Raw genomic sequence first — 18824 nt, forward strand, 5'->3', positions numbered from 1 at the left:
GCTGCTTGGGGCTGGTGTGTGTGGTATCTGAGAGGAGGGAGCATGATGGCATCCTTATATCCATAGCTGGAAAGACAAGTCACTTCCGTATTCCAGCCCAGCCTTCTTGTGGGACTTGGAACAAGTCATTCAAGTCTGTGCCTCAGGCTCAATCCTATTGGCAAAACTGGAGGTAGGAGCCTTGACCTCCAGGTGCAGGAACACCTTCCCTTAAGTACCACCAGGATATTGCACAGAATAAAGTTATTTTGTGTTGTGAGGTTTTTTTGGATGTGATTTTTGATGCAGGTTATAAAAGTACTTGAGATAAGCAATAGGATTTCCTCACCATCTTCCTTGAGGAAGGTGTTTAGAGATTATTAAGAAATACTACTTCTGCTCAGTGTTTGTGTTGGTTAATAGCCCTTGAACGGGCTGTGTTGTGTTTGGTTGTCTTTGCCTTTGCTATGCTTACTCTTGGCAATGAATTAGTAAGGATGGGGAGAGGAAGTTAAGAGGCCTGTTAAATGGTCTGGTTTTGTGTTTGCCAGCAAAGACAATGCATTTTCCTCACGTAAATTGATCTTGGTCTTCAAATAGCTGAGAAGATAGCACATCTCAGAGGAAAGCCTTCCAGGCTGACATCTCAGGGGTGAACCTGACAGGAAGCAGAGTTTATAGGGTCACCGAGGTTAATTTTGTGATACCTTCATGTTAAGCTCTGAGTGGAGTACTGGTTTGCTGAATTGTATTAGCAAATAGATCACCACTTTCCCTGGATTTCATCATATTTGCTACAGCCTGTGGTATACAGACTTTGATTCAGAAAACGAACAAATAAATAAATAACTGCTTTGTGAAAAGCTGGAAGAGACAGTCTGTCCTTCGCATTTTGTCATCCAAGAGGAAAAGACTGGAATTTTGGCACATCAATCTATTGCTTATTTCTGTATTAACCTCCCAATATCCAGCTGCAGTATTGAAATGGTAAGTTCGTTTGGGCTGAGTGGGATCATATTATTTTAGACCATTTACAGAATTCAGAAGGCATCAAATGGTCAGATTATAATATGAGAGGTTAAAGATGTTTGTAACAGTAAGGAGAAACATCACCTTTTTAAATGTGGAAGCTTTGGAAAGGATATAGCTTTGTGCAGCTGTAGAAAAGAAACATAAGGTACAACTTTGATATTAAACATCTTCAGTTCAGATGGTCTCATGTTATGGTAATTACTTTTCTCCAGATCTACTTCTAGTCTGCTCTGTACATGTCAACTGAAAAAATTACTTTTCTTTCTCAAGGCCTTCGTTGTATCTGGCAGAGGAGAAAGCTACCTAGACTGCTTTAAAAACCAAAACTGAAATTGGGTATATGCAGTGTATATATTGTATTAATTTATTCTGGTTTTCTTTTGATTGTATGAGTACTTTATGGGTTTGCTTGCTTTACCTTGAATCTTTTGATTTGTGAACAAATGGTGACAACTGCTGCTTTTATACTCCTGCTTGTCCTGTGTTGGATTTCCAGGGAAAGAGCTCCCATGGATTTGCCCCTCACCAGTGGAGTTGCTTCCTTTCCCTTTTATGCTTGTATCAGTTGTGTTGGCAGGGGTCTGTTGATTGTCAAGTCAATCACATTCTAGTGAATGCCTTTGATGGAGCCCATTTGTGTATTTAATATAACAGAGTCCAATATTCCTCTTAAATTTCCTCAAATTATTGGAATCAGATAATTAAGGAGTACAGGCTCTTAATAACTGATATGTCAGTGTATGATCATAGCTTTATTATTTAGGAATGATTTCAAGCCTAAATCTTTTAAATGTGTAATCAGTATTTCTATTATAATTCTTTCACAATATATTGTATTAATATAATTATGTGTCTTGAGCCAGCTTTAAAATCTAAAACTGAAAGCCTGTGTTCACATAACGTGTTCCACTTTTTGGCAAGTTTTCTTGAAATAATTTTAAAAATTACTTGTCTGGCATAAGAGCTGAGGGGGTAGAGCTGTCCTGATGGACAGGTGTCAGTGGGTGCTGCCATAGAAGTGCCAGAGCTCCCTGGCTCTGGGATTTCACCGTTTGCAGGGGCCTGTGGGGTTTTTGGAGTCAAATGTGCCTCATTGTGCCGTGACTGGGGAGATCAAAGTCAAGCTAAGCTCAAGGTAGTGGCTTTATTGCCTGACCTCAATACCACACACATAAGCCTGTGTATGACAGGAACAAACATGGTCTCACAGTACCAGGCAGATCTCTGAAGCAAATTCTAGTAGCCAGCCCAGGAAAAGTGCAGTCATTTAACAGCTACTGAGAAAACAAGTACCATATTAGCTTGTGCTACCTCAGTGCATAATAAAAATGTTGTAGTTGTTCTTCCCAAGCTTGACTTCATGACTGATAGAGGAGAAGAGTGGTGCTTCTGCAGTGCTGATCAGGGAAATGATTTACCATGTTACCAGCTGTCCTTCAAACAGGACAGGAAAACAGCATTAACTGAGGGGAAAGTGAGGAGAAGAGAAAGTTGCTCCCTAAAATGAGCTGGGTTTGCACATTGCTATTACTTAGATGCCTTTCCAGACTAATAGCCCCTATGAGGAGCTTTGCTGTGTGTCCTCCAGCAAGTCACAAAAGAAATCCCATCAGGCAGATGCTGATAGAACTTTGCTTGTTCTATCCCCTCTGGAACACTTGGCTAAAAGCTCAACTCTGTCAGCTATTGGAACTGGTTTCACTGTAGTGGACTGTCAGTTTTAAAGTAATGCTGCTGTGATGAGCTAGTCCTTCATCCTTTCAGTCTGTCACCTTGCTCTTCCTCGGGTGACTGTCTGGAGATGTTTCCTCTGGATTGCTTGATGAAGAGGGATGAGGATGAATAGATATTTCTAAAGTACTGGAGTGGCTTATTCTTGGGAAAGCTGTGAAGGATCACAGCTTAAGAACAGCAGTCAGGGGGAAACGTAAAAGGTTAATTCTGGTTTGCCAGGCATTGCTTGGCTTTTATGAAGCAAATGAGCGGAAGCTACAATCAAGCACCATGGAAACATGGTTTCTGAGGGATTAAGGCCCTTGTAGCACAAGGATCTTCGTAAGATCTAATTTCTGGCTTTAGAAGTCTGCGTTTGGACAGGAAGTCTGGGCACTTGCTAGAAGGACACTGAACCAGGGAAGTCTGGGCAGAAGGGTTCATTCCTATTTGTAAATCCTGCCTAAGGTTTTCTCCTACCTGTGGTTCCTAATGGGCTTTGCCCTTGGGGCTTTGGACAGCTCAGTCTAGTTTCTGAAATGGTCTCGGTCTCTTGCCTAAGGAGCATTGAGTGTTTGACATTCCATAAAGGGAGCTAAGCAGTATTGTTCAAGATACTCTGGAGCACAGGAATGTTGTATATGTGGCTCTGAATTCCTCCTGTTGAAATTGTTTTCTGAGGAGGTGGAAACAAAACACAAGAATGGATGACATAGCTCAGTCAAAGTACTCCCTAGAGATAGAAAAAAAAAATCAGGATTCCAGTCCCCTTACCAAACATTCATTGGAACAAAAATGGAACAGCTCCAAAAAGGGAGCAGGAAGGACACAGAGAGTCCTTAGGAAAAGGATTAATGAAACAAGTCCAGACTTCCCAGGCTGTGTTCTATCTGCTTGGCTAAATAAAAGAACCCTTAGTATCAACAGCTATGGGACACTAAGTCTGTTTAGCCTGTTACCAACCAAAGAGTGAGGAATTTATCCTGCATATAGAGTTGGTCAGTTGCCATGGGACGAAAAGATGTATGCTGCTAAACTTGGGATAACCTATTCCAGAGGCTACTTCCTCCTTTCACTTGTACTTAAGAATTCCAAAAAGATAAATAGTCTTATGTATGCCTGGACCTTAATGCCACCCACCCCTACCATTGTATATTGGCCTATTTGGCTCCTATTTGGAGCTGCACTACACAGTTTTAAGAACTGCTTAAAAACTACAGTTTTGGGTCTAAGAACCTGAAGAAATCCTAAATACTTTGAGAGTTGTGATCCTTGTTGCTTCTTCTAAGGCAAGATGCTGAATCATAAGGTGTTGAAAGCCTGTGAAAGGTCAGAAATTCTAGCAGGGTGTTTGGATGTGATCTGCAATCCTCATGGCCTTTAGAAAGCCCCCTTCCCCCATCAAGTGCATACCCGAGCTAGTTAATTTAAAAATAAAACGTTTAATATTCCAGACCACAAACAATACTGAAACATACAAGGCATTGCAAGTAAGAGTAATGTACCCAGTGTTCTGCATGCAATAGTCACGTCCTTTGCAGCTCAGTGGGATAATCTTGTTTCCTGGAGAGGACAAAGAAAACTGGAGATTATTTCTGAAACAATTCCTTGTCCTTAGTAGTTGAGAAACTTTTAGCCTCCAGATCTTTGCTTGCAGGGTGCATGCTGGTTAAATTGCTGCATGTGCATCTGCTGTGTATAGTATGAGCTACGGTATGGCTGGAATTGCTGATGCTGCACAGGCTGGAGACCCAGTGAGCCTGAGGGGGATCCAAGCTTTAGCGTCTGGGATGTGGTTGGGTACTGGCAGGGTACCCACATCAGATCTTTAATCACCCTCTGCAGTCACAGGTGGGCTGTGGCTCCTCCCCTATCGTAGTGGTCGAGCAGGCTGTGGGCAATGAAGCCGCTCTCCGAGTGCAGGGTCTCGCACTTCCGGCAGGTGAGGATCTCGCATTTCGGACACATTTTCCCAGAGTGTGGCTGCCTCAAAGAACAGATTTCCTCCTGTGCTGGCTTCAGCTTCTTGGAGCCTTTCCTGTGTAAACATCTCCTCTTGTCTTCAAAAAGCTGACTTCTTCCCTGAGGGCTACAACAGTCACAAAGAGAGGTGACAAGTTCAGCCTGTGCACTTCCTAGGGCAGCAGAAGCAATTAGTGTGTGATTTATGAACCCTTCCACAGGCTGTACCTGTGACACACCAGGAGCAGGTGCAATGTGTGGTCACCTGCAGAAAGCAGGAATGGACAGAAAAAGGGGAGTCTGGCTGTGATGGCAGGACAAACCATTAGTTTTAGAACACAGAATGATTAAAGGATTTCCATCATTTAAACAAAACCATTAACCAGCGATGCCAGCTAGCTAGGTAGGATCTTTAATATGCAGCTCTTCTGTGGGTGATTGTGGCACAAGCCTCGTGTGTTTGCATGAAGACAAAGTCCATACAGCTCTGTGTATCTAAATTACTGGCATCTGACCTAACAGGCCTCCCCTATACCATCATAAAGGTTCTTTTTCCACTTGTGTGCACTAACAGTGCACACTAATGCTGGCCAGTAGATAAGCCCTATATTGCACTGACCTTCAACAGAGATGGAAGAGCTGAAAGAAAAGGTCTCTTGATCAAATTATATACCACTGTATTTTATATAAAACAGTGCTTCAAAATCAAGCTGCTAACCTACGTAATCCCTTACAAGAGCTCACAAATCAGTGCTGAACTGTAGAAATGATGTAATTTGGCTGTACCACTGTGGGAGTTCTGTAGGCCCTTGTGGCTTGAATGTGTTTAAAAACCACTGCCATGCAATGTGTCTGTAGAAATATCTCCAGTAAGGTCTGAAGACTGACTCTTTCCACTAATGTGAGAGCACCATGGGAGGAGGTTCCTACATTCCTGTTGAATTTCTTTTTAATTTTTTTTTTTCAAACTGGGGAAGTTCGTATTTGTCACTGACACAGAAGGATCAATGTCTGGAAAACATGGTTTTACTGCTTTGCATCTGTCTGCTCCCTGAATGCACGCTTCAGTGAAATTATGAATAACAGAGAATACTCACAGATGTAATTCACTTCTTGGATGTTTGACTATGTTTCTAGTCCAGTTCCTTAGCAGTGCAGCAAGATAAATCCCAAAGCCAAGCTCTTGGTATTAGTTATGCTGCAATTAGATCAGTCTGAGAGAAAAATCTGGCTCTCAGGTTCATTTCTGGCTAGTGTATTTTAATCTTATGTCGAGCCTGTAACCAGCTGCTGTGGCTATCAAGCTTAATGTAGTTAGCTGAGTAATTGTGGAGACTTGCGTGCACTTCCTCCTAAGACGGTAATTTCATGATAATTATCAAAGACAGACTCTTTGTTTTTTCTCATTCAAGACCTGCGTTCCCTACAGATCTCCTACAATTTTTGGAAACCCCTCCTGATCTTAGCATGATGCATACACTCAGTTTAATTTGTGTTAAGGAAGAATAATATGAATAATATCAAGTAGAAAGACCCAAAAAGAGAATTTCAAACCCAATATGGATGATTATAATGGCTCAAAACTAATACATGCACAGAGCAGTAAGCTCAAACTCACTTTTACCTTTGTTTACTTTTGTTGAAAAAGGAATAGTTTTGCGTTGCTTGTCTTTTTGTTTTGTTTTGCCCTTTCTCCTTCTAACTGAAAAGTAGTAAGTATAAAGGTACGACTGTTAGGAACACAAGCAATAATTATGCTCTGATTCAAGAAACTTAGTAGCACTGACTTTGTTGGACAGTGATTTTTGCTGCTGCCCATACATTGCCATTGCCCATTACACCCCGGAGTTACAGCTGTCAGTGCAACAAAAACTGCAGCAATGTCACTCCTAGACCAGTGTCCTGGGTTGTCGGGCTGGCAGTGTGTGTATCTGGAGGAACAGAGATGCTGCCTCTCTGAATCTCTCACTGGAAGCATTGGGAAATGGTTATAAGAGGAACACACAGACACACGAGGTTTGGAAACATTCATTTTGTGTCTACTTCTGCCAGTGACTTCCTAGTTTTTAGGTCAAGTTGTTTAATTAGTCCATAACTGTTTCCTTGTTTGTGAAACAGTTAATACAGCAGAGCTAACAAAAGTGTCTGTATGGCTCTTCCAGAGCTGCTCTGGAAATCCTTACAAAATTTCTTGGTTAAAAATGTATACAAAATATAATCAAGGATGTACTTACAATTTATTCTTAGGAGACCCAGAGAAAAGGCTCAGTCCAGAAAATCTCTTCTTAAATAGCCGCTCTCGCTTTTTTCGGCCGTGCTTCCCATCTCCTGCACTTCCTTCCATGAGGTCCTTCTTTCCTTTGTGCCAGCTCATTTTATCTGTCATAACAACACCACTTGCTTAGATGAAAACAGAAGTCTGAGTAGCTTTTCGAAAGCCTCTCCCTTGCTTGTTGTACCTGGCGAAGTCTGGATGCGTTCCTCTACCTGCAAAGGGTCCTGGTTACACGGGAGGTTCAGTTGAGATCAGGGAGCAGCTGCTTTCCATCAGATGAAGCAAACACCTGCTCTGAAAAATCCTGCAGACACAAGGTGACTCTGGATATTCTTGCTCTATTCCACGTAATTATGGAAAGTAGGCTTGGACAGTAAACATAATGAATATTTCCCTCTACATGCTCTCTTTCATGATGAAGCTGGTTGCTTAAACCAAGAGCAGAGGCAGCTCGTTTGATAGAAGCGAAGAGCCAGGAGCCAGTGAAACAGCTTTGTGCAGAGAACAGAAGCAGTGAAACAAATGTGAGATGGAACAAACACTGCAAAGCAAAAACCAGAACCCTGAAAAGATGAAGAACCAACTGGGGATTTTAGTTAAGGATTGGAAATTGTTTCCTTTTTCTTTTGATAAAGCAGTTGATTAGGCTGCATTTCCGCGTTGTGATGCTTTGTCTCCAAGAATTATCCCTTTGGCCTCTCTGATTGAATTAGTCTCTCTGTGCTACATTTGATACTTGGTAATTTCATTAACTTTTGGTTGCTTGACTTGGAGGGTCATGTTCACCCCCTCCTATGTCTATTGTCTTGTTCCTGCCTGTTAAAAATATTTCCCACAAATCTTCTATACAAAATCACACAAAGTTTGTGGGCTTAAAAACAAAACTGACAATCATTTTGAACTTTTCTGCTTTTACTCTTCATCTTTTCTCTCCTTGTGTGCTGCTCTCCCCTCAGTCTCTCCCAACCTTTTAAGTACAGTTCTCCATAACCAGTTCATACCTTAGGACACACACAGGCAAGAGCAACTGGGACTCACTGTACAAATGCTTTGCAGGATCACACCTTGAAACAGTTTTAAGTTGTGTTATAATCACTTACCAAAATTACATGGTAATACACATTAACAAGAAACTGTAAATTCCTTGAAGGAACATAGAGTGACACACCTTGCTGCTCAGGCTTGGTCATGAGAGACCCAGTGTTTTAACCCAGGTAAGTTGGACTTGTATATCCCAAAGAAATGGCAGAAAAGACCATTTATGAAAGGAATTACAAACAGTTCACTGACCTGTAAAAGGAAACTGTCACTAAAGTATTACTAAGATGTGAAGGAATAGAAGTTGTGAAGGAAAGAAAATTTACACACCTCACAATTACAGACTTTGGGGTTTAATTGGTGACAAAATAATCTGCAAATTCAAGACCCATTTTAGGCATACAGTGGTGCTGAGGTGAAGTTCTGCAGAACAGAACAATCTGTGTCTAATAAAATCAGCAACTGGGGAGGCAGACATCTACCTTGCTTCTGACAAGGGAGCTTCAAAGGCTTCCCACTGAAGGGTCTTTCAGTACTGATACCACTTGCCTAAAAGATCAAGAGAAGAAAATGTAACATGGAAAATAAACATGTAAAAATTGGTAACAAAGCACTGAAGGTACTCAGGTCTTTTTTTAAGCCTTTTAGACAATTTTTGAAAAATTATACTTTGGACATGTACAGTATTTAATTTCTCTTTTAAAGATGAATTTGTCTGGCTATGGGTAGTGTAACTAGTTCTAATGATGTGAGAGTTAATCCTTGTGTACTTTAACTATCTGTTTAAAAGTGTTGCCAAATCAGATCTGAATACCCAATATTTGAATAATTGATTTATTTGCCTTGCTTTTCTTCTCTGCTTAAATCTTGTGAAACTTGACTACCGTTGCTTTCTATCTACCAACCAATCGTTCTCACCTTTCTTATCTAGCACTAATGGAGTTGTTTTGTTAATGACTCTTTAAAATGGGGATCGTACTTGCAGATTTGGGAGAAAATATGTTTCCTTCAGATGAAGATCATATATCAGCAATGGATTTTCAGGAACCTCATTGTTGTATCTGTGGGTTGTCTTTAGTTCATTATAAGCAAGGTCTAGTACCTGCAAGACTTCAGATGCCAAAACTGATCTGCACAGATGCTGTTTGTTGATGGCTTTCATTTCTGGGTGTCCTGAGCCGTGTATTGATGGCTCTGAAACTGCCTTCATAGATAAAATTTGACTTCAGGACAAAATATGATTTATGAATGGGGTAAAAAAAACAACAGCAACAGTTTACAAAAGACTGATTGTTTTCCCTACGCAAGACTGGCAGGCTGAAGATGCAGGAAACTCTTCCAAAAGCTGAGCATTTCCATGGCCATCCCTCCAACTGTTGCAGCCGTGATTCAGCTGTTGTCCTCTGGAGTAAAAGTGCCAAACAGAATAAGAGGTAAAATCTTTGTGGCAGGGACTGTCATGCAAACACAGAGAGTAAAAGATACCAGACAGGAAAGGATGTCTGGAGAGAGGAAATTACATGAATAGCAACTTGGGGAGAATTTCTTGGTGTCCTCACGATGCAGCTTTTCTGATCCATTTGCGTGTCTTAAATGAATTTTCAGCTGTTGGAACTAATTCTGATCATATTATTTTGCCACCACAGGGTGTCTCTGCATGTCTTATTTCATCAAAGGCTTTGGTAGCCTTTAATGGCAGTCTGTGAACTCAAGGAAATGTAGGGCTAAAGGAAAATGTCCCCCAGTTTAGCTGTGAATTTTCTTCAGAATCGTGATCTTGGATTGGAATGGTGATGCCTTCATTAGCTGGTAGGAAATTCTTCTTTAGCAGCCACAGTCCAGTGATGTTATTTAATTTGGTTTTGAGAACTCTCCTGTATCACATCAGAGAAAGCTGTGGCCATATGCTGTGGTACACTGTTCCAACTTCAGCTCATTCTGCACTCTTTTCACAAGGTTTGAGGTATTATTCCTGTACTGACACGTTTCTACTAATTTTTAATTTTTCTGACTGCCATTTCACTTTTACGCTCATGGGTGTGTTTTCTGTTCCACTTCAATCAGGATAAAGCTGGCATGAAGTCAGCATAGACACTGTATCATGTGCTCTGGATAGTTTGTATAATAAAACATTTTAATAAGTTGGGTTTGGAGTCTTCTAGGGGATTTTTTTTTTTGAGTCATTTGAGCTTTGATCTGGCATCAATACTTGTTCCACCCTCCACATAACAACATGAAGTGACAGCACAGAAGGGGCAGCAAGGTCTAGATAGTAGGTCTTTCTGTCCCAGAAGCTCCTGGCCTCAGCCTTGCATGACTTGTCAGTTCCTCAGTATGAGCGTGGTTTGGGTTTGAAGACTGGTGTAGCAGGTGGTACCTGTACTCAGTGTATGCCTATGTGTGGGTGTTGGTGTGGCTGTGTGCTACAGGGTATCAGATAAATGTGTCTTTGTCTAGGATATCTGAAAAGTAAACCATCCTCATGAGGAAAGATTGTGGAGGAATACCAGATGAGAAGTGCTGAGCTAAATAATCTGTGGATGGATAAAGCTTAAAGCTAGTCAGGAATCTTCTGACTGTCGTCAGGGCATATCAATTGGTTGAAACTCCATCTTTACATAGAAAAAATCCACTTTGATTTTTTTTTTTTTTTTTTTTTTACTTCCATCAGAAAAAGCTTCTCAGGGCCAGGCTATTATGACTGCAATATGTGAGCACGCCCTTAGTGATGTGGTCAAATGTAGAGAACTAAGGCTCAAAGTGACATTTATTCATTCATGTAAATGATTACCTTCATTAGAAGAGACAAACTCACCCTCCAGTGGCAGCAGGTATGATGAGTCTTTAATGCTGTGAGGAAGCTCTCAGGCAGCAGAGGGAGAGGGAAGAGAGGATCCTGTGACTAAGTCGCTCTGAGAGTTCCACCATTCCCCCAAAGGTTTGGATCCCCTTCAGAGCTGACAGGCAAGGGCTTGCATCTGAGGCTGTGACAGCATCTGAGCCTGGATTTAGGCAACAGCTGAGTGTCCTAAGGTCTGGGCTGTGTACCACCACTGTGGGTGTTGTCACATTCCTTGGTTACTTTATCCATGAAAACATTCAACTGATTGATAGCAAGTTTAGAAATTGGGACTGATGCGTTCCTCATCCCTAGTACCTGTGCCTTTGCCTGTTACTTTGAGGAACAATTCACCTTTTCTTTGACTCCCGCATCAAAAACCACAGATTTTATCTGATGACACTGTTGTACTTTATCTCCAAAAGGCACCTCGAGATCTGAGGTCTTACTTACAAAAGCTTCTCTGTGTTCTGGGTAAGCCCTTGCCTTACCCAGATACCTGATTTTAACAGCTTGTGCTATCTGTCACTGACATTGATGGAAAGGCAGTGATGGGTAAGGTATCTTTTTACAAGAAAAACGGAAGAAGTTATCACTGGGGACAGTGATGTTAAGTGCCATTTCTTGAAAACCTTTCTTCTTCCTTGACCTCTGTTTAGAGTATGTGATGGCTTTGGTTTGAATGTAAAGGAGCACGTTCTGCTTCAGAAGAAGTTTTGTGCTGTACAAGGGTGTGGGACATGCAAGGGAAGTGCTGATGGTAATGAAGGAGTTTCAAGGGTGAGATTGAATGCCTGGGCATCAACTTAAGTTGAGTGTGAGGTGAACTTAAAGCCAGGAGCATAGAGACTTGGCAACTGCTGTACTTCATCTGAGACACAACCATTTCACGATCAGTGGCTGATCCAGTAGCTTCTCTGTCTTTGGGTTTGCTCTGTGTTGTGGGTAGGCATTATAATCCTGACAGCTTGCCTTTTTTCATTCACGAGTACTCACCCATGACACCATGGATTGAACAGCAACACCTTTCGTGCTTCTCTTCCTTTTTTTCCCCCTCTCTCGCTCTCTTCCTCTCCCCCCCCCCCCCTTTCTTTCTAGAAAAGAGAGGGAGACAGAAGGTGGTTGCAGAAAGACACAAACGTTTTCACCTAAATCCCCCCCGGCGTCTTGGCTGGACTGAGCCCCGCTCCGGTGACCACACCCAGCCAGACGCTGCCTGCTCCGCGCGGGAGGAGGCGGGATGTGGCAGGAGCCGGAGGGTTCGTTCGCGTTCGTCACTGCAGGAGTTTCTCCTGGCTGGCGTGAGGGTGGGGAGGGGGTACCTCCGTGCCTTGCCTCTATTTCCTACCCTGTGATAAGGCGCAGGCATGCTCAGTAGCCGGTGCCTACCCCTCCTATCTCAGCAACAGTGCCTACAACAGTAGGAGAGCGTTGGCAGCAGGCGCGGAGCCGGAAAGCCATCTTTGCTGGAGAGGGAGGCAGCAGACCCCGCTCGGCCCCTCGCCATGTGAGTACCGGGGGCCGCGCCCGCCCCGCCGGGACCGGCCCCTGCCCCGGGGCTCGGAGGGCCGGGGAGCTGCCCTGTTGCTTCCGCAGGGCGTCGGTCCGTGTGGGGGTGTGCGGCGGGGTGGGGTGAGGGGATGGGCACGGCGATGGAAGGTGGGGAGCTGCCGGAGCCCCGCGGCCGGCGCCGTGAAGGTGCGGGCGCTGGGAAGGGCTCGCAGGGCGGGGGCTCGGCGGCAGCACCAGCCGGGTCTGGCGTGCGGCTGCTGCTGGTGACCTGCGAGCGCTCAGAGGGCTCGCACTGCTGCTTATCCAGCTGCCAGGCAGCAGCAGAGAGGTTTATTGACACGTTTCTAGCTCGGATTAATACTGGAAAGGAAACGCTGGGCCAAGATCCTCAACAGGTTCAAGTCAGGATTGTTCAATAGCGTGAGTCACACTCGGAGGTGTTGCTCCACAGCAAATGGGTCCTGTCTGCTTTCACTGTTTAATGAAATGTTCTCTCAAATGCTGGCTATCTGATAAGTTCAGCCTCAGCATCTCCAGTACCAATGGCTTCCTGTCAGCAGTGCTTGATAGTAATCTGTTCCTTCTTGTTTGCATCTCTCCGAATAGCTCTTCCAAGTCTTTACATTTAGCATTAATGAAAGCATTAACGTTCTATGGTAGGCAGTGATGAAACCCCCAAAGTCAATTCTGAAACCAGAAGTGTGCTGAGGTAAGTAGGAATTGATCAGACCCCTCTTCACTCACAAAAGGATTCAGGCAGCTAAATGCATCATTTTACTATTGTCTCAATTCATTCTCAGTGACTCTTAGGGGACAGCCAGAGAAGATGTCTAAACCAGTCATTTGTGCTGGTATTGGGTGATCTTTGAAGAACTGGAGCTTGGTTGATGCAAAGAAGGTGAGGAGTGCGGTCTTGGCAGTCTGTGATTAAATTACTTTTAAAATATTTCCAATGACCAACTGTTTTTCATGAAGCATTTTCAAAATAAAGTCTACAATCACATATTCTGAAATGCTGGTTTTTTTCTTTAATGCTATTTCCTGTATAATATCTCAGATAATAAGCTTTTGTCCATGATGTCCAAAATATTTCCAAAGCAAGGAACTCCTTGGAAGTAAAAAAATTGCTATCTAATAGAAGAATCCTTATATAAACACTGAAGTCTATCTAGTAAACCCAGTTCATTGTAACCTCCTGTTGCCAGCTGTGTTTAGACTGAGCCAGGTGATGACTTCAGATACTTTTATCTATATGTGAGCTGTTCTTCAACGATTAATATAAGAGTTTGCTGTTGCAGTTCTATACAATTTAAGCTGTTCTGACACTAAGCAATAATTGAGGTAATGTTTCATGTACTATGTGCATGTTTTAATCCTGGTGTAAATAGGTATTTGTGATAGTATTTGTAAATGAAGCAGAATGGATGATGCTAATATAACTCAGTCATATTTCTTCTGTAGGAGGTTTGCATCAGACTTCTGACAAAAGTTAGAGGAAAAAGGGAAAGCAGTTTTTGTCTAATTTGGCAATATAGACTTTCAGTTTGATAATCAAAAGAAAGCCAAGACAAATAACTAGCTTGTCATTGGCAATGTCAGTCGGCTTCTGTTTCATTGCCTTCTACTGTAATGAAAACTTTTCTTTGAACATCTATCTGCGTGAATATCATGTCCTAGTAGCTTCTGAGCTACTGATGAACAACAGAGATAAGTGTGTATTAGCTACTAGCTTGTAGCAGCAGCAGCAACAGTTGTAGTTTACTGACTGTAAGAGCTGGTTGCTAGTGAGCACCAAATGCTCTGCAGAGGTTACTCTGCTGTTACACCTGTAAGAGTATCGGGCTCCTCGTGTGCCTGTACAGCCGTGCACGTGAGACACGGTGCTGTGTCTTCAGCTGGTGTGAACTGCTGTTCATAAAGATCTTCTTCACTGGGTCAAATGCCAGCTCCATCTATCCCATGTCCTGTCCCTTAAAGCAGCTTGCAGGGAGTGCTCAGGGAAGAGTACAGTGGGTATGCAGTGGTATTCCCAGAATACTTTCCCAGTTTCCAACAATTTAAGGCTTGGGCAATGTCTGGACCTGAGGAGAGTTCTTTGTATTTCATGACTCCTGATGAGTTTTGTTCTTTCAGTAAGGTGTTCAGTTGCTTGGTTTGCAGTGTCCTGGGGCAAGGAGCTCCACAGCTGGACTGTACAGGGTGTGCAAGCGGCTTCCTGTTAGTTTTGAGCTGGCAGGTAATAGGTTCCTTCTGATCTTACTCTTGTGTTGGAAAAGTGTTCCTTATTCACTATGTTTTCTGTGATTCATGGTTGTGTATCACTCCAGCAGACCTGCCTGAGTTACATCAGGTGGGAATCTGTCCCTATGGCCTCTATCACAGTGAGTACAATCCAGGGCAGGTGAGATACATTCAGGTTACTTTCACTTTTGTGCAGGCACAGAGAGGAAACTGTGACATCAAAAGGTTGAATGACAGAAGGATATAAAAGGGATTTAAAGCAAGAATGGAGAAGGGTTGCACCTTGCTAGTGCTGAGAAAATTGTTCCAGGTGTAAGGAAGGGCACACAAACTTATTTGGAGGAGATGTGAAGAGCAGTGAAGGAGATGAGAACAAAATGGTGCTCAAAGTTGAGGTGCTTAGAGGATTTGTTTCTCCCTGGAGAACAGACCAACAGCAGCAGGTGAAGTATATGGTTTTGTTTCTTTTACAATAGTCACAACTCAATAGGTAATTATATATAATAGTAGCTCACAGCATCATGTCATCTGTTGTTTACAGACAGGTCAGTGACCAGACAGCAGGGTGCTTTTGATTACATTAATCCAATACAAATGTGCTCTATTGCAGGGTACAACTTTTGTGAGACAAGCAGCAAAGCAAAGCACCTGGCTCTCCCTGGGGCAAAATTGTATCTCATTCCTCGGGTAGCAGTTACAGCTTCCTAAAAAAAAATCCTTCTGCCTGTTTTAGAGCAGCAAGGGGTACATGCTGGAGGGGATGGATGGGATTTAAATGGTTCCAGCAATAGTAATGAGTCTGTTCTTATTGAATGTCTATTCAGTTTCTCGGAGAAGAATGTCATGGCTATGGTCTCCTGCTGTTAGTAGAGCAGTACTCAGCCCTGCTTTTGTGGGCATAATTTTATAAAACTTGACAAAATCTTCCTGCCCTTCTCTTGTACTGATCAGCAAAGACAAACCAAGTCAGTGCAGTACTCTACACAGTCCTGATCCACTGCTTTTAGGGAGTTTAGGTGGCTTACAAAAGTGCATGCAGCTAGTGCATGTCCTAGGAAAGTCTAACAAGCATGAAATGGAGGGATAAATTTTCTAAGTGGTGCAGCTGTTCCGTGCTGTAGATGCCTGTGTTCCCTTAGAAATATGTTTCCCAAGAGCTCTGTAAATCCATGGTGGCAGGAAGATTTGAGTCCACTGGAGCTCTGAGGCTTTTACATGTGGCAGGCACCTGCCTCAGACCCAGCCAAGCTAAGTTCAATATTGACATGTGCTGACATTCTGCCTCCTCCCTACAGTCAGCCAGAGGGACCCAGGGTTTGAGAGTCTTTTAATATTGGTTTATACAACCATAGCTACGAAGGAGTGGGTTGTTCTTCTCGTTTAAGGGATGTAATGGAGCTCATAGCGAAAATAATGAGGCTGTACTCAGGGCTGGGTACATGAGAGGAGGATGTTGAGAAGGGGAAAGCACCCAATTTTCAGCATGGTTCTGTTTGGACTCTTGTTTGCTGGTTCTAAGGCTAACAGCTCTTGAGGTAAGAGCCTTGAAGTAAGGGCATTGGGAATAGGAGCTGCTTTTAATCTACTGCTTTGAGACATTACCAGAGGGGTGTTTGTGTTTTGTTCATTCTTTGCTTCCCTCGCCTTGCTCTCTTCTGGCATCATGCAGACACAGATCATCTTCATGTATTGCTTTAAAAATAAATGCTTCAAGCTCCCATGAAGTGTTATTCCTGATACACTCAACTTGCCATTTGAAATAAGGGTGGCCCAAGTAGGTCATCAATCTTTTGGATGCTTGGGTAATGAGTGTTTGAAAGTGTAGAGATCAAGCTGAATGGTGTCTTGAGGACCACAGTGAAGAAAGTAATCTCAGAATGGGAGCAACTGAGAATTATATGTGACAAGTACACATGTTCTCCAAAACAGGCTAATGTGAGGTAGATGAACCCCAAATATATTTAGTTTGGTGGTCCCTTCCTTGTGAATTAGCTCTCATTCGATCTGCCATGCACCAGGCATTTTACATAAGATAGTTCCAGCTGTGGAGGACACTTAAAGTGACTGCACTAGAAGGTGAATTGGTCTGCCAAAGGAACATTTCCCCTTTTTAGGTGCTATTTACATAATTAAATATTAATTATTCCTCAAAAATTAGGCCGTAGAGCCATGTTTGTGTGTACAGGATGTTCCTGGCGTGAGCAGGCAGGGACAGCTCTTCTGCCACCATTTGTAGGGTGCAGAACACATGGAAGATGCTCCTTGACAGCTTTAGCCAAATGTTTACAGTGCTCTGGAAGGGGCAGGACAGACTGTCCCAAATAAGTTCAGATTGACTGAACTGTTCGTTTTAAGCAATTACGACTCAGAATATTCTCTCCTCTACGTCACTCAGTGTTCTCTGCTGTCATTATTCATAGCCATTACCTGCAATTAACTGGGCTGGAGTTTTTTAATGATGCAATTCTCTTTTTCCCTGAGGTCTGTGCTTGAGCCCTTTAAACTCTTTTCCATTATTCACTGAAGAGCCATCAAATGATTGCAAGGCTTTTTTTTTTTTTTAACTGCTCAGTTATGACAACCTTATGTTTTTCAGTGTAAAGAAGTAACTCATTGAAATAGGGCTGCCTGTACATTTGCAAGTAAGTGTTTTGTCCGTTGCAGTTCCGTTGTAGCTGCTGTACTGGGTGAAATAATGAGAATGGAAGTTCCTGACCAAATGATCTGAATTATGTGATCCAGTTCCATGATCTTTTCTGATGAAAAATTTAATGAGAAACATAAAAATATTTATATTTCACAACAAATGAGAGAAAAATTTAATTTGTCTGTTTTTTAACTTACACCCAGACTCCGTATCACAGGGTCGAAAGAGAACTCTTCTAGAAAATAGAGTTTTTCCTATGAACACTTTTTAGAAGATAAAAGCCACATTATTGCAGGAGTTGTGGTTTGTTTGTGGTTTTGTTTCTTAAAGTACCTTCTGATCTTTCGCGGTGCACTCTCAATGTAAACCAGTAAGTGTATGGGACTGGTTTCCAGTATGTCATCACTGCATATTTGGAAGCACCAGAGAGCTGACAGTTTGTATTTATGAGGAGTCAGTGCTGTGAACTTCACTGAAGGTTTTAGTATTATGCAATGTCATTACTATGCCGAGTTGAAATGGCTTTGCAAGTAGCTGGAGACAGATCAGAAGTGCTGGGTGGTAGGAACACACCAGAGACTGTGATGTGTCCTGCTTCATCCAATGGTGTCCTTGTGCTGGAGTCCAGGTAGGCAAGCAAGTGTCCATAGAGTTTCCAAAACTCCTTATGGGGTCTGTAAAAGAGCTGAAGAGAGGAAATGCACAGTGGCAAGTGTGGTACTGAACTGTTCTTAGTCCCTGATACTGGATAGGTGCTGATTTTCTTTTAAGATGCTTACACAAGATTCAGATGGGAATTTATATATTGACCTTTTAAAATTTTAATTGGAAATTTAAATTTGAAAAGTGAGTAGTATTAAAAATGCAGTCATTGTAGCAAAAAGGTTTTTCTTATTTCCTATTCTGGATGGAGGAAAATGTGTTATGTTACAAAATTACCAAAAGATTTCTTTGCATTGTAGGAAATAAAGTTGCAAAATTTGGTTTGAAATAACTTCTTTAAGGACTGTAGTGCTTGTGTTCAGGAGAAATATTTTGCAGACTGTTTTGGGAGATACTGAAAAATCTGACTGGATGATGTCCTAAGCAAGTTCATCTAATGGGCTCTGCTTTGAACAGATGGTTGCACTAGATGATCTCCAGAGGTTGCTTCCAACCTCAGTGCTTCTTTGATTCTATTTGAAAAGGTCAGTCCAAATTGAATATGTTCAAGCTAATTAAACTAACATTTGGCTCTTTCCCAAACATTCAAGATATTGATGTTTCATCCATGACAACTTGGTAGCATTTTGATTTTCAACCTGTTGGCAGTGGATGCCACAGAAATACCTCTAATAGAAGGGGAAAACATACAGCATTCAGGAAGGGAGGAAATGTGGGAGCTTAAAAGAATGTAGATCACTGGAATGCATTATTAAATTTGGCTTAAATGCAAAAGTTCATGTTCCTCCCACAGAGAACAAAATCCAGGTTCCCTGCAAGTGAGCTTTCTCATCTTTCATCTTCAATGCCATCTGCTCCAGCTTGGTGTCAGCTCCCATCTCCCTACATCATGTCTTACAAGAGCTTGGTAGCTTGGAAAAAGC

At 42.4% G+C, this 18824-nt stretch overlaps 2 protein-coding genes across 2 annotated transcripts in view; one reads left to right on the forward strand and one right to left on the reverse strand.

Moving 5' to 3' along the window:
- Positions 1–4146: 4146 nt before the first annotated feature.
- On the reverse strand, positions 4147–7993 carry CUNH17orf50 (chromosome unknown C17orf50 homolog). Its single transcript, XM_027650436.1, has 2 exons — positions 6921–7993; positions 4147–4813 (listed from the first exon to the last, which is right to left on the reverse strand). The coding sequence occupies exons 1-2, from the start codon at positions 7070–7072 to the stop codon at positions 4570–4572; spliced, it is 396 nt and encodes a 131-aa protein (XP_027506237.1). The 5' UTR covers positions 7073–7993; the 3' UTR covers positions 4147–4569.
- A 3811-nt stretch (positions 7994–11804) lies between these two features.
- Positions 11805–18824, forward strand: part of LOC113950528 (vesicle-associated membrane protein 2-like) — a 52607-nt gene continuing 45587 nt past the window's right edge. Inside the window, exon 1 of the mRNA XM_027650437.1 lies at positions 11805–12345. Within this exon, the coding sequence (XP_027506238.1) occupies positions 12344–12345 (2 nt within the window). The 5' untranslated portion in view covers positions 11805–12343. The remainder of the gene's footprint in view (positions 12346–18824) is intronic.

Source organism: Corapipo altera, unplaced genomic scaffold (genome assembly GCF_003945725.1).
Source record: "Corapipo altera isolate COAL_440 unplaced genomic scaffold, ASM394572v1 54, whole genome shotgun sequence".
Lineage (NCBI taxonomy): Eukaryota > Metazoa > Chordata > Aves > Passeriformes > Pipridae > Corapipo > Corapipo altera.

What these genes read in the sequence shown, in the direction of transcription:
- CUNH17orf50 (XM_027650436.1), bottom strand. Translation starts at nt 7,072, where the DNA reads ATGACAGATAAAATGAGCTGGCACAAAGGAAAGAAGGACCTCATGGAA. An exon ending in GGGTCTCCTAAGAATAAATT is followed by an intron (nt 4,814 to 6,920) that starts GTAAGTACATCC and finishes TGACTGTTGTAG; the next exon opens with CCCTCAGGGAAGAAGTCAGC.